The following is a 12,124-nucleotide window of genomic DNA, read 5'->3' on the forward strand; positions in this document are numbered from 1 at the left end:
CACACAAGCAAGAGACCACGGTACTATTATCATCGCACTGCTCAGGTTCCCAGCAGCCAGAGCAAAGCAACAGAAGGCATGCAATTGCCAGGGAAAACCGAACCTTTTGTCCATCCACTGAAAGCAGTAACAGTAAAACGAGTGCCGTCGTAGGTGAGGAAATCTCTTTGGGCTACAGCTAAGCCCGTTGTTCCATTCCCGTGGTACTCCCGCTTATCTTCCGCCGTGTGACGCTGATCCCCGCCGAGGATCCCCACCAGCGCCCAGGGCTGCCTGACGGAGACCGGGAAGGAGCAAGTGACATCCCGCACCCTCCAGCCCCGAAGAGCTTGGTCAGGAGGGGAGGGCGCAGCGCAGCGTGCCTCCCCCGCTCCAACCCTCACACCGGTCCCCGGTCCCGGTCGCGCCTCTCCGTCGGGGCCAGCCCCGGGCGGGCGCGGCAGCGCGGCGGACCGGGCGCGGAGCTGTCCATGGTGGCGCCGCGGGCCCGTCCCCCCCCTTCCCCGCCCCGTCTCCCCGCCTGCCTCACCTGTAGCCCAGACGGGCGATGTACTTGCTGCCCAGGCGGTCACGCAGCAGCAGCCGCGTCTCCAGCGTGAGGCTGCGGGCGGCTGAGTCGCCCACGGCGGCCGCCACCACGCTGCCGGGGTGCTGGAGGGCCAGGAAGGCGCGCAGCCGCTGGCACTCGCCGGGATGCAGGTGGGTGTCGAAGCGCCCCGCCGCCAGCACCCGCGCCGTGCCGGCGTCCAGGATGCGGAGGTTGAGCCCGCGGCTGCCCCACTGCCTTTCGGAGGAGTAGGGGCCGTGGCGCAGCCCGCCAGGGTGCAGGGTTTTGTCCAGGAGGGTCCAGGAGCGGGGCCGGCGGCCGTGCAGCTCCAGGACGCCGCCGCGACCCACGCCCACGAACTTCTGCCCGAAGCCCTCCACGGCCGCCCCTTCGTCGGCTCGCCCGTACAGCGAGATGATGGCCCGCGAGCGGTAGGGGCAGCGCTCCGAGCCAATGCGCAGCTCCCCGCCGTCGTGGATGAGGATGTAGCGAGCCCGCAGGGTGATGGGCGGCCCGTGGGGGCGATCGGCGAACACCAGCCTCCCTGAAGGGCGAGCGGAGAGGAACTGGGTTAGGGCCGCGTACCTCGGGGGAAGCGGGAGGTGCCACCCGCCGGAAGGCGCAGGCGGGCCGGCTCCCCGCAGTGCCCGGGCTCCGGGAGCGACCGGCGGCCCCGAGGGAGCGGGCCGCCCCGCTTACCTCCGTCGCGGATGACGAGGGAGTGGAAAGCGGCGGAGCTCTCGAGGCGTAGGGCCGCCCCCCGGCCCACAACGGCGGCGCGGCGGGTGTCGGAGCCGGGTCGCCAAGGGGCGAGGTGCGGGTCGGCCTCCGGGCAGGACCCTGCAAGAGACGGGAGGCGGCGGCAGCGGCGGCGGGGCACGGAGGGACGCGGAAGGGCGCGAAGGGGCGCGGTACCGACCTGATGCGCTGCCGCCGCTCGCTGCTCCCCGACGCGTCCTATGGCGGGACCGGGACCGGGACCGGGACCGGGTCCGGGTCCGGCGCGAAGTCCGGGAGGAGCCGAGACTCCTCGGGGCTCCCCGCGGTCGGCGCGTCTCGGGCGCCGCCGCAGCCGCTACCTGGTGCCGCGGAGCCGCGGGGCAACCCCCGCCCGCAACACGTGTGCTGAGCCGGCTGCTTCGCCGCGGCTTTGCACGGAGCCGCCGCAAAGGCACATTTTGCATTGGATGCTCTTTTGCAGTACATTTTCCCTCCGCTTAAGCTAGCGAGACCGCAAACAGAAACACTCCCTCCTCGCAGCCCTGTTCCCCGGCTCCACACAACCCCGGACACAGCAAGACAACCACGGCAGCGGTACGAACGGGGAACCGGCGCGGAGAAAACCCCAGCGGCAGATCGACGAGAAGCACCGGCGCGTTTCAAACTTCGGCTGCAAAGACCGCTTACCTATCCCCGGCAGCGCCGAGCCGCAAACTTTGTACGTCGCCTCTCGGGAGCTCCCGACCCGGGCTGCTGGGCACCCCGGCGGCAGAGGAAGGGGCAGGCAGGCGCAGGCAGCTCCCGCTCCTCCGCTCCGGCTGCCTCCCCTCCGCCTCCCTATTTATATCCATCTCCCAACCGCTGGCGGTGCCCGCACTGTTTACAGCCCCGGAGCTGCTGGCTCCTCCCCGCCGGGGACGATCCCTCCAGCCTGGACGTATATCTGCGACCGGCGCCCTGATGCTCGGGGCCGGGGTAGCGCCGCTGCCAGCGCGCAAAGGTCTTCCCCGACTCCAAGCCGCTGGGGGCTGCGGGGTCCCCGACGGACTCTATCGGGCTCAGGGGACCCCGGGCGAGTCTCAGCCCGGGGAGGGTCCCCGGGGGGTATGTGCAGCCCCGCGGAGCACCCAGCTGGGCTCAAAAGCTCCATGAAAAGCGTGAGGCTTTGGGGCCAGCTGCCTCCCCAAGAAGGGCAGGGGGCTGAGGCATGCCACCCCCAGACCCCAGTCTGGTCTCCTTGACCCTTCTTGGGCCCCTGCAGCACCTTCCAGGGGATGTTTTGCCCCGTGCTGTCCTGTGCCTGGCAAATCCTACCCAGCGACTGCAAAAGTTCCCCTAAGAGCAGGTGAGCCCAGAGGTGTCTGCCTCTTCACATCCCCTGACAAAACCAACCTGTAGCCAGAGCCTGTGGTGAAAGAGAGGAAAAGCCTCAGAAGGTGCTCTGACAGAAGCCTCAAAGAAATCCATATTCTTTAACACCCACAGCCTGGGACTGTGTTCCTTGCTTTGGCAGGTTCCTGCCTGGACTCCAGTCTCAGTGGGCATGGCACTGCCTACAGAAGGACCATCAAACACCGGTTTGTTTTCTATGAACCAGAACATCACATTTTTATAGGCTCTAAAATACAGCATAACTGAGCTTTCTGGAGACACATACAGACAAGTAACCACTGTGGCCACTGCCTTCTCCCTCCTCAAGTCTACACACAATCCCTCCTCCTCTCCACTCCAGTGCACGACATCTAGAGAGGACGAGCCAGAAGTGGGCAGGCAACAGTGCCAACCACTGCTCCTGCCCCCGGCCAAAGCCAGAGAGGTGCAAAGCCACAGGTGCTGCAGATCTCAGGGACATTTGTGTGCCATCATCTGGTCAAACTGCTCCAATCTGTCACCTCTGAAATTTATTCTGGTGCAGGATTTCTTCTGACAGAGGGCACAAAGAGCCTATAGTCATGTTAATAAGGCGCAAGTGCTGTCAGACAAAATATGGGAACAGACTGGAAGCAGGGGGGTGGTTGAGGGCCATGGCCATACCCCAGCTCCAGACAGCAGCTCTGGAGTGGGAGCAACACTCACTTGTGCTAAACAAAACCCTTCCGCTCACTTACACCCTGTCCTGGGACCCAGAGTATTACTGAATCCGAAGATAAACATCCAGACCAGAGAAACAAATCCAGATAACGCTCCCTTGTTTCAGTACTCCATAAATACGAGGAAACATTAGAGCTGCCACCTTTGCTACCGGCTGTTCATCTATCATTTAGTGCTGGCACTTCTATTCCTGTCTCAAAGCGCTTTTGTCATTTTCCTTCCAAAAAAGCGGCATTAGTCAGCGTTGTGCCTCCTTCTTATCTGAATATGACATACATGCACGCAGGCCATGGGAAAGCAGGGCTGTTATCAGAGGTATATGAGGCTGGGCTCAAGTATTTTCAAGAAAGATTTATCTACCAGTGGAAGTTTCAGGCAAGACAAGACAAATAGGAATATCTTGTCTTAAAACACACTAAAGTCTTTGAATTCAGTAGTTTTAGAAGTGCAAGATTTGAGGAAAAGAGGCCTTCTGCCAGGGTCCTAGAAAGCTCATACCTTTTTTTAATTAAATATTTACTCTGTTCAGGAGATTTTATGGAGTCACAATCTAAATAAAAGGCAGCAATAATTAATCTGACGTAGTAGTAGTGAAAATAAACATAACAAAGGCTTTCATTAGTGTTAAACTTTGTGCATTTCCCCTTGTATTAAGTTCTCTCTGGTCTAAGAAGGAAAATTTCAGAGTAAATGAAACTGAACATATCACCCCATTTTCCTAAAGATTCCCACCTGATTTTAAGGCAAACACAGAAGTGCCTAATGCTATCTCTAGTTTGGTGTTTGGGAGCCAAACCCTTTTCCTTTTGCTCTTCCAAATGTTATTTCTGTTTCGTGACAGCGTTGGTTTGAAGCTCACACTGCAGCCCTTGGTTACGGGGCGCATCCTCAGACCAAGAACATTCCCAAACATCCTCGCACCTGCAGGTAAGAAGTCCTGACTAACACTCATTGCCTCAAACGTATGGCTGGTGTAACTCTTCCTGCCAAAAAAAAACCCCAACCAAACCCTCCTTCGAGTGTTATCATTAGTTATAAACTAAAGTTTACCTTTCTAACAAACAAAAGCGGGTCATTTTCTGTCATAGGCCACCAGGTATGAGGCAACCTCGACCCCCTCGTGTCTTGCTGCATCGCAATGACTGATCGCAACATCCAGTAACAGTATTGGTGACTGGTGAGGTTTTATTTTAAGGCAACAGTAGAAAACTATGACCTCCGAGGTCTTTTCCAACCAGAAGGATTCTATGAGCCTAAGAAAGCAACGCTACTCGAGATGAGTCAGCGGGGAATTGTCTCCCAGAGCACAAATGCCTCTCCCTAGACACACACATTCGCACAGGAACGCAGAGGACAGGAGGGTTCCCGGGCACCCTCCCGCCGGGCGGTATCCTGTTTCCTCCTGACTGCTTAGAGACAGGAAGGAGAAGCCGAGTCAGCATCCCCTGAGCAACACCCCATCCCCGCGAAGCGGGGAACTGGAGGCTTCACCGGATAATCCGGCTGCGCGGGACCCGAGATGCCCGCAGCACGGCCGGGGCCAGCTCAGGCCAGGCCGTCCGCAACCTCTGTGTCCGCCCCCGCACACACACACCCCTGTGGGCACCGATCCGCCGCATCCCGCAGGGGGGCAGCGGGCAGCGACCGGCGGGGAGCGCCCCGGCACGTTGCCTGCCCCAGTCCCCGGCTCCGTGTCTGTCCCGGTGCCTGCCCCGGTCTTGGTCCCCGTTTCGGTGCCTGCCCCTGCCTGTCCCGGTGCCCGTGCCTGTCCTGGCTCCGCTGCCTGCCCCTGCCCCGGTGCCTGCCCGATCCCGGTGCCTGCGGCGCCGCGGGCGGCCGGGCGGCGTCGCCCTTGCACAGCCGCTGCCCGGCCCCTCCTGGGCAAACCAGCCCGCGCACCCTGGAAGCAGGGAGCGTGGGCCATGGGCTCCTACATTACAGTAATTAACCGGAGTTTTAAAAATAAAAATTATTATTACTCCTGCCCCGCTTCCCAGGCGCGGATCCTGTGATTCCCCGGGTTTCAAACTCGTTTCACGTTGCCAGCAAGGCAGAGCTGTATTTCCCCAGCTCGGGGCAGGGGAGGGGAGCACACCAGCTTCTGGTAGGAGCTGGAGGTGCTGGCACGGCCGAGGGTCTGGGGAGCGGTGGGCACACACCACTGATGCTCGCGTTAGAGCTGTACCCAGGCGCCACCGTGGGCCTGGCAGCCCCACCGAGCTGGGCACCGCGTTACCGCGACGCGGCTTTTAGTGCCTGTATGAACTCCCACAGACTGACTCCTTATAACAGCCCACCTGTGGCAACAGCCCTCTGCACGCTGTACCAGCCATCACCTTCTGCAGACAGTGACTGCATCCTACCCACCTCACCACAGGCCTCCTATTTAGGGCTGGCCTTAGCCCAAACGCCAAGCGATAACCCAGGTATTACACTGGGCCACCATGTACCAGATTGCACCCAGTGATATCCACACCCCGCCAGCACCCCTCACCCAGGTTGCACGGAGCCTGGCCCCACAACTCCACTCAGCCAGTACTAAGCATTTGAGATACCAAAACCGCATCTCCTCCTTATATACCTACCACTTTGTTCCACGTGGGGCTTTAATGGTGTTCTCCTAGGTTTAAGCATTTGCTTCTTGAGCAGAGAGAAGGCCTTGGATTGCTGAGCTTCAGACAACGTCCCCATATTCCTGAGGAGCTGGAGCACCCTGTGTAGCAAAAACGGCTTCACCTTCTGCTGGGCCACCTTGAGAGGACTGATATGAATTTTTGGCTGGTTGACTTCTCGATCACAGTTATAAAATCGAAAGAGATTCCAGGCTGAGCTAGGTCCAAAGGCATCCTTTAAAATATATCTGGAAAGTTTAAGGAGCATGTCACAGGACAACTGCTTTTCTTCTGGCTTCTGGCCCAGGTTCTGACTTAGCAAACTTCTCCTTCCCTGGTGACTCAGGGCAGAGCTGCTCCTGAGCAGGCCAGAGGGTTTGTAAAAGCCCATGGTCCCAGGAAGGGTTTTCTTACTGTGCAACAGTCCTCCATAATCCATATCCCCCAAGGAACTGTTGGGATTCAGGCTATGTTCTGAAATAATTGCAAATACAATAAAACTTAAGCAGAAACAGTGAAATGAAGAATCCCAGTGGGTTTGTTTCTTTAAGATGTATATACCTACATTTATCAATGTTCTGAGGCAGCCCTGGAATACACTGTAGATCACTACAGTACTTTGACAAACTTACAGAATGCTTCGAGACACCAAAATCAAGAGAATTGCAATAGACAGGGGGTTTAGGTCCTGCAAAGTAACCATCATTATTTGGAATTTTTAATTTAAACTAATGTTTTCTGTAGTGCTCAGGAAAACTGTGTGCCAGAGGACAGATTCCTAAATAAAACCACTTATCACAAAAAATAATACCACATTTTCTAGGAAAAAAAATTAAGAAAAGATCCTATTAAAGTACTAAAAGTCTTTTTTTTTTTATACCTGACTAAGAAAGGAAACTTCACTAAAAGTCTTCTTTTATACATGACTAGGAAAGGAAGCTTTTCATGTCCACTGGGCGGTTTGTGTTTTGGGTCTGTCCAGCCCCAGGGTCCGGCCCAGCCCCTGTAATAGGTTGGATTTAAATGAAAGGTTAAGTTTGGTTTTCTAGGTGGTTTCTCCAGTCTCAGACTACTGATCAAAGGCCACAGTCGCTTCATCCTGCGATCAAGAAGGAAGACTCTGGACTCCGGATCTGAAAATTGCTTCTGAGGCAGTGCACCTACCCAGCTCTCCTTCACCCAGGCTGAGCCTGGAGGATCCATTTACACCCTGAGAACTGATCAATAAAACAATTAAATGCAACATAAACAGGTTGGGACTTTGTAATAAGTAGGGCTGCAAACACCTGAGAAAGCTCTAATAATTAAAAGGGCCAAGGAGCCCTTAATAGCATCTTGCCCAAAGTGTTTGAAATAGTTGATGTTTTAACATGGCAGCATATGGCTAAAGGCTGGAGGTCATGTCCTGGGAGCCCTGGAATGTGCCTGCAGCCCTCCCCTTTGTTTCTTAGGAGGGAACAAGGTTTTGAAGAACATTCTTCTATCTCCTAGAGGTGGATCCCAGTCCAGCATGCTTATGAAGCTTCAGGGTTTGGGGCTGGGGAGGGGGTGTTAATTTGATTTTAAGGTTGCCAGCTTCAAGCAGCCGTGCCTTAACAGTCCAGTGAATTGCTTGCATATTGTAATTGCATTAGTTAAGTATTTGACCATTATGTTGGAATTTTACATATCCAAACGTGCATTTATGGCTGCAATACATCATTGAAATACGTCCCTGCATTACTTTGAAACTGCAAAATACGACTGCTAGGGCTAGACGAAAGCAGATAACTCGGGAATATGTCATAATGAAAGCAGCATTTTGCATCTTTACTGCGTCTTTCATTCAGAGCAATCAATAGCCTTTGCAAGAACCCTATTCATAAGACCCCTGAGATCGATGAGCTCTTCTGCTAGTTTACTGATGGGCTGACAGGGAGCCACTCGGGCAAGATCCCCAGGAGGAGCAAGGAGAGAGGAAGAAGGACCCAGCTCCAGGACCCCAGTAATACGGGGTCCATATTGTGCCCTGCCCCTGCACAGATGTGCTGGGGGGGCAGATGGTCGGTGCAGAGGAGGACAACACACACCACTGCCATCTGACTGGCGCCGGTCTGAGCTGAAGGGAAAGGGCTTTGGGGCAGACCCAAAGCATCCCTAAGTGCACCTAATGGCACCGCTGCAGCGGAGCGACTTGAAACGTAAGCAGTGTTAAATCTTTAAGTAGGTCTGCAAGCTTTCTAGAGTAAACCGCTGCGTAAAACGTTATTTAGAATAAACAAAACTTTGGATCAATGTCCTGCCTTCAAAGGCAGGCCTGACACCAAAGGAGGGCTGAGGAACCAAGGGAGGGCATAAATTAAGGACCGTGGCACACAGTAACCTCCAAAGCCACAGATCGTGCCGGCTGCCGTGTTGAACTCAAACTGGAAGCCAGAGGCGTGTTTCCCTTCTGTTTTCCCTCCGGACACCCGTGGGGGCTGGCCCTAGCAGCCACACTCCTCCTCCTCCTCTCCCGGGACAGCTACAGCCCGAGCCCCCAACCTGGCCCGAGCGGGTCAGCCCAGGCTGCGCTATCGATGCCGGCGGCCGGGGCTGCCGAGACGGGCTCGGCCCGGCACCGCCTTGCCTTCCCCTCCCCTCTTCCGCGCCAGCGCTGCCCACCCCACCGCCGGGCGCTCGCGGGTCACCGTGTCGCTGCTGACTGTCGGCGCTCGTCGCCCGCGCCCCGGGCCGGGCGCCCACCAAGAGCAGCAGCGGGAGCAGCGGCGGCAGCAGCCGGGCGGCGGCGGGGCGCCGGCGGGCAGCGCTCCTTGGGGGTCCGGGGGCGTCCCGCGACCGGCCCCGCTCGGGAGGGAAACCTGCAAGACAGACACAGAGGCTGGGCCCCCGCGGAGCCACCCACCGCCGCCCCGGCTCTCCCCGCCCGCGGCGAGGGGCCCTTACCTGGCTGCGCCCTGCGGAGCGGCATCGCTGGCGGCGCTCCCCCGGCTGCCGGCCCGGCAGCCCCGCTGCGGGCCCGGCTCCCCCTCGGCGCGGGGCCCAGGGCGCTGGGACGCTGCCCGGGCTGCGGCGGGAGGGATCTTCCCCCGACCTGGACACAAGGGCCGGTTCTGTCGGGAGCTGCCGTGGCACAGGCGGAGCAGAGACGGTCTGGTCTCCGCCGACAGGACAAACTTCAGCCACGTCCCACGTAGAGAAAGGCGAGCAGAGCAGCCCCCCGTGCTGGGCAGCTCCAGGTAAGGCTACAAGCACAGGGAGGGCGCAGCCCACAGCCGCTGGTACCCGCTGCTCACAGCCTACCCCAGCGTAAGGAAAACCAGAACGTGGTTACAGGAACCACAAAGCAATTTACAATTAACACAGTGTATTGTAAGACAGGGGTGTCGTGAAGTTTGGGTTGGTTTTTTTTCTTCTAAGGCAGCAGGCGTATTGCTCGAACACTTTCTGCAAGATTAGCTTGGTTATGGCAGGAACCCAGCTGCAAAACCAGAGGTTGCAAGAGACAAACTGCCCAAGGAGCAGCGCTCGCTCTCCTGTCACAAGGACCTGCTTGTCCTTCCTACTGCTGTAATAAAGTTATGAGACCAGAGTTGAAATACAAGCTCCCACTTTGAAATTCATCCTGTTCCAATCCAAGAATTACCGCTGGACTTTGAAAGCAATAAATACTAAGCAGGTAGTTTCTTAAGCTTGACATCTTTGCCAATAGCAGAGTACGTGCCATCAAGTGCCACCCAACCCTTAACCAGTGCTGGAAGTATAGAACAACTGCATTTGCAACACAAGGAATTTCAGAGCTAAACTGGCTGGTGAATTACACAAAGAAAAGTAGAGAGAAATAAGCGAAATGGACTTAAATGAGATCATTAATTTACATTCATGAGAACAGACCCAAGGAAGAAAACATTTCCCAAATGAGCACAAAGTTTACTGCTGAACGAATGACTGGAGGAAGAGAGTGTATTGGTTAGCTACACCAAATATTTAGCACCATTTAGAAAAAACAGTACAATGCAGAGCTTACAATAGATGTGTACAATGCTAACTATAAATATAGGCTTGGGCATTTAAAAAGCTGAAGGGCCAGTGCCCGGTGCACCTGCTATGAGTTCCAGGAATGCCATGGAAAAACAAGGAAGAAAAACAGCAGAGGTAACACGGGGTAACAGGTCTCCACGTGAATACAAGTTAAATTAGAACACGGTTGCATAAATTTAAAAAGAACACCTATCAAACTCCTTGGAAAATGCTGTCTTTAAAGTTGTAACAAGTATTTTCCTCTGGCTTCTTCAGAAACCAAACATTAGGCAACCACTGACAGCAACACAGATGGGCCACATCTTACCTTCCTGAAAAACAGCTGCACTTCACATATGGCTGTACTGCATGAACAAAGACAGTAAGTCACACAGGAGAAAGGGAGAGAACAACCACATCAAGAAAAGAAGAAAGGATGCTAGTGATCATTTACACCCTTGGAAGACCCGTTGCATAATTTATCCAGGCACAGCCAGCCATTTTTACAGTGACACCTTCGTAGCTCTAAAATATGCACAACAAGTTCTTGTAAAGGCCCACATTATGCACTGAGATGAGAGAACGTCAGCAGTTTGCTGGAATGGACTATTTTTCTAGCCTTAGCCCAAGTTTCTCTTATAATGTCACATCATCCCCTTTCACATCATTTAAAAATTCTGTTCTAACCTTTTTCTTTAAGCAAATAGGGAACTAAAAATCCATGGTCTTGTCAGTAGAAGAAATTTGTCACCAGGCAGAATAGAATATCGGGACCTCGGGCTGCATGCACAGAGACAGTGGGACGTACAGGACCATGTTGAATTCAGATGTGGGGTTTTCAATCAGAGGAATACCGACAAAAAGCAAAGCAAATGCAAAGACAAATAACAAAATGACAGGACTTAAATATTTTTCTAAAAAATTCAATTTAACCCCCCCCACACACCCCATTTTGTAGGGAAAAGGTTTCAAGTACCAGCAAGTTTGTTGAAGGGTAGCTACAAAGGGGGTCACAAGGAGAAACAGTGTAGGCTGAAGTTTCCAGAGCAACACCAAGTTCAGTGTGGGTAGCAGAAAAAACATTGCCTAATGAAGGAAAAACTCCAAGTCACCACACGGACAGGCTTATGCTTTCAGATGTGATCTTGAATACCTGTACCACAGCCATCAGCTTTGTTTCCACAGGGCTAGAGTCTCAGGAACCACACACAGAGATATGGAAGAAAATCCACTGCAGATTTAAGAAGGTGCAAAATACAATGAGACATGTATTGGATTATTTATTTAAAACACAGGAGGGAAGCAGCTGCAAACTTGAGGTGACAACTAGGCAAAACCTGCCAACTTTGGCTGCAAGGGTCACCAAGAGAGGAGCCGGGAGCTCTGCTGCTCAGGCCCAGACAACACACATCCAGACTCTAAAGTCCCAGACGCCACAGAGCAGGATGGGTGTCCTCATTTCCCCCCACTGCAAGGGAAAATACCAGCTTTTCCCCTTTTACAGTAATAGGGGCCAACAGACACGTGCAGTGCTGAAAATTAACTGCAGGCCTGTTAGCAGAACTCATGACAGCTATGTTCAAACATTTCTTCTAGGCAATGAATCATAATTTTTCATTACTTGAAACCAGCTGAACACCACTTAGCAGCAATCTGTTACCTTTGATTTACGTACCAAGCTCCATGGAAATGTGGCTTTTTACTTTAGGAGAGGTTTCCTCGAAAGGAAGGAATAAAATAAGGAAATTCAAGTTACTCTATCAAGTAATCTGTACTTCACACTTCCCTTGTGGATAAAAATTATGGACCAAATAAGATTCAAAAATTCAGCAAGCTCTAATCCATGCATCCTTTATTCCATTACAATCACTGTGTTGCATTCCAGCAACAGGACACAAACTGCAATCAATCGCGATCAATTTATACAACAATCTGAGGCTTACAGTACATTTAAGGCCTTTAAATTTGGAAAAATTAGACCTATGCTAGTAGTGTAACAATTTTTAAGTGTCTTGCATTTCTGATGCATAATCTGTGCGATTCCAGTGTCAAAGAATCAAATTACTTCTAAACTAAAAAGATCAGCTCAATGAAAATTTAGTTACATAAATTCATCAAAACATAAATGTGTAAATTTTTTTTGTCCTGGAAACTT

The 12,124-nt window shown here is 53.8% G+C and overlaps 1 protein-coding gene across 1 annotated transcript in view; it reads right to left on the reverse strand.

Annotated features, from left to right (window-relative positions):
* The window catches only part of LOC311194802 (cell surface hyaluronidase CEMIP2-like), a gene marked incomplete at its 5' end in the record, with an annotated part of 55,787 nt that extends 46,867 nt beyond the window's left edge, over positions 1-8,920 (reverse strand). Inside the window, 6 exons of the mRNA XM_084268015.1 lie at positions 104-273; positions 530-1,091; positions 1,247-1,387; positions 5,944-6,444; positions 8,655-8,810; positions 8,896-8,920. Of these exons, the coding sequence (XP_084124141.1) occupies positions 104-273; positions 530-1,091; positions 1,247-1,387; positions 5,944-6,444; positions 8,655-8,810; positions 8,896-8,920 (1,555 nt within the window). The remainder of the gene's footprint in view (positions 1-103; positions 274-529; positions 1,092-1,246; positions 1,388-5,943; positions 6,445-8,654; positions 8,811-8,895) is intronic.
* Positions 8,921-12,124: the final 3,204 nt, after the last annotated feature.

The sequence above is a fragment of the Gallinula chloropus genome, assembly GCF_964237585.1.
Source record: "Gallinula chloropus genome assembly, chromosome: 9".
Lineage (NCBI taxonomy): Eukaryota > Metazoa > Chordata > Aves > Gruiformes > Rallidae > Gallinula > Gallinula chloropus.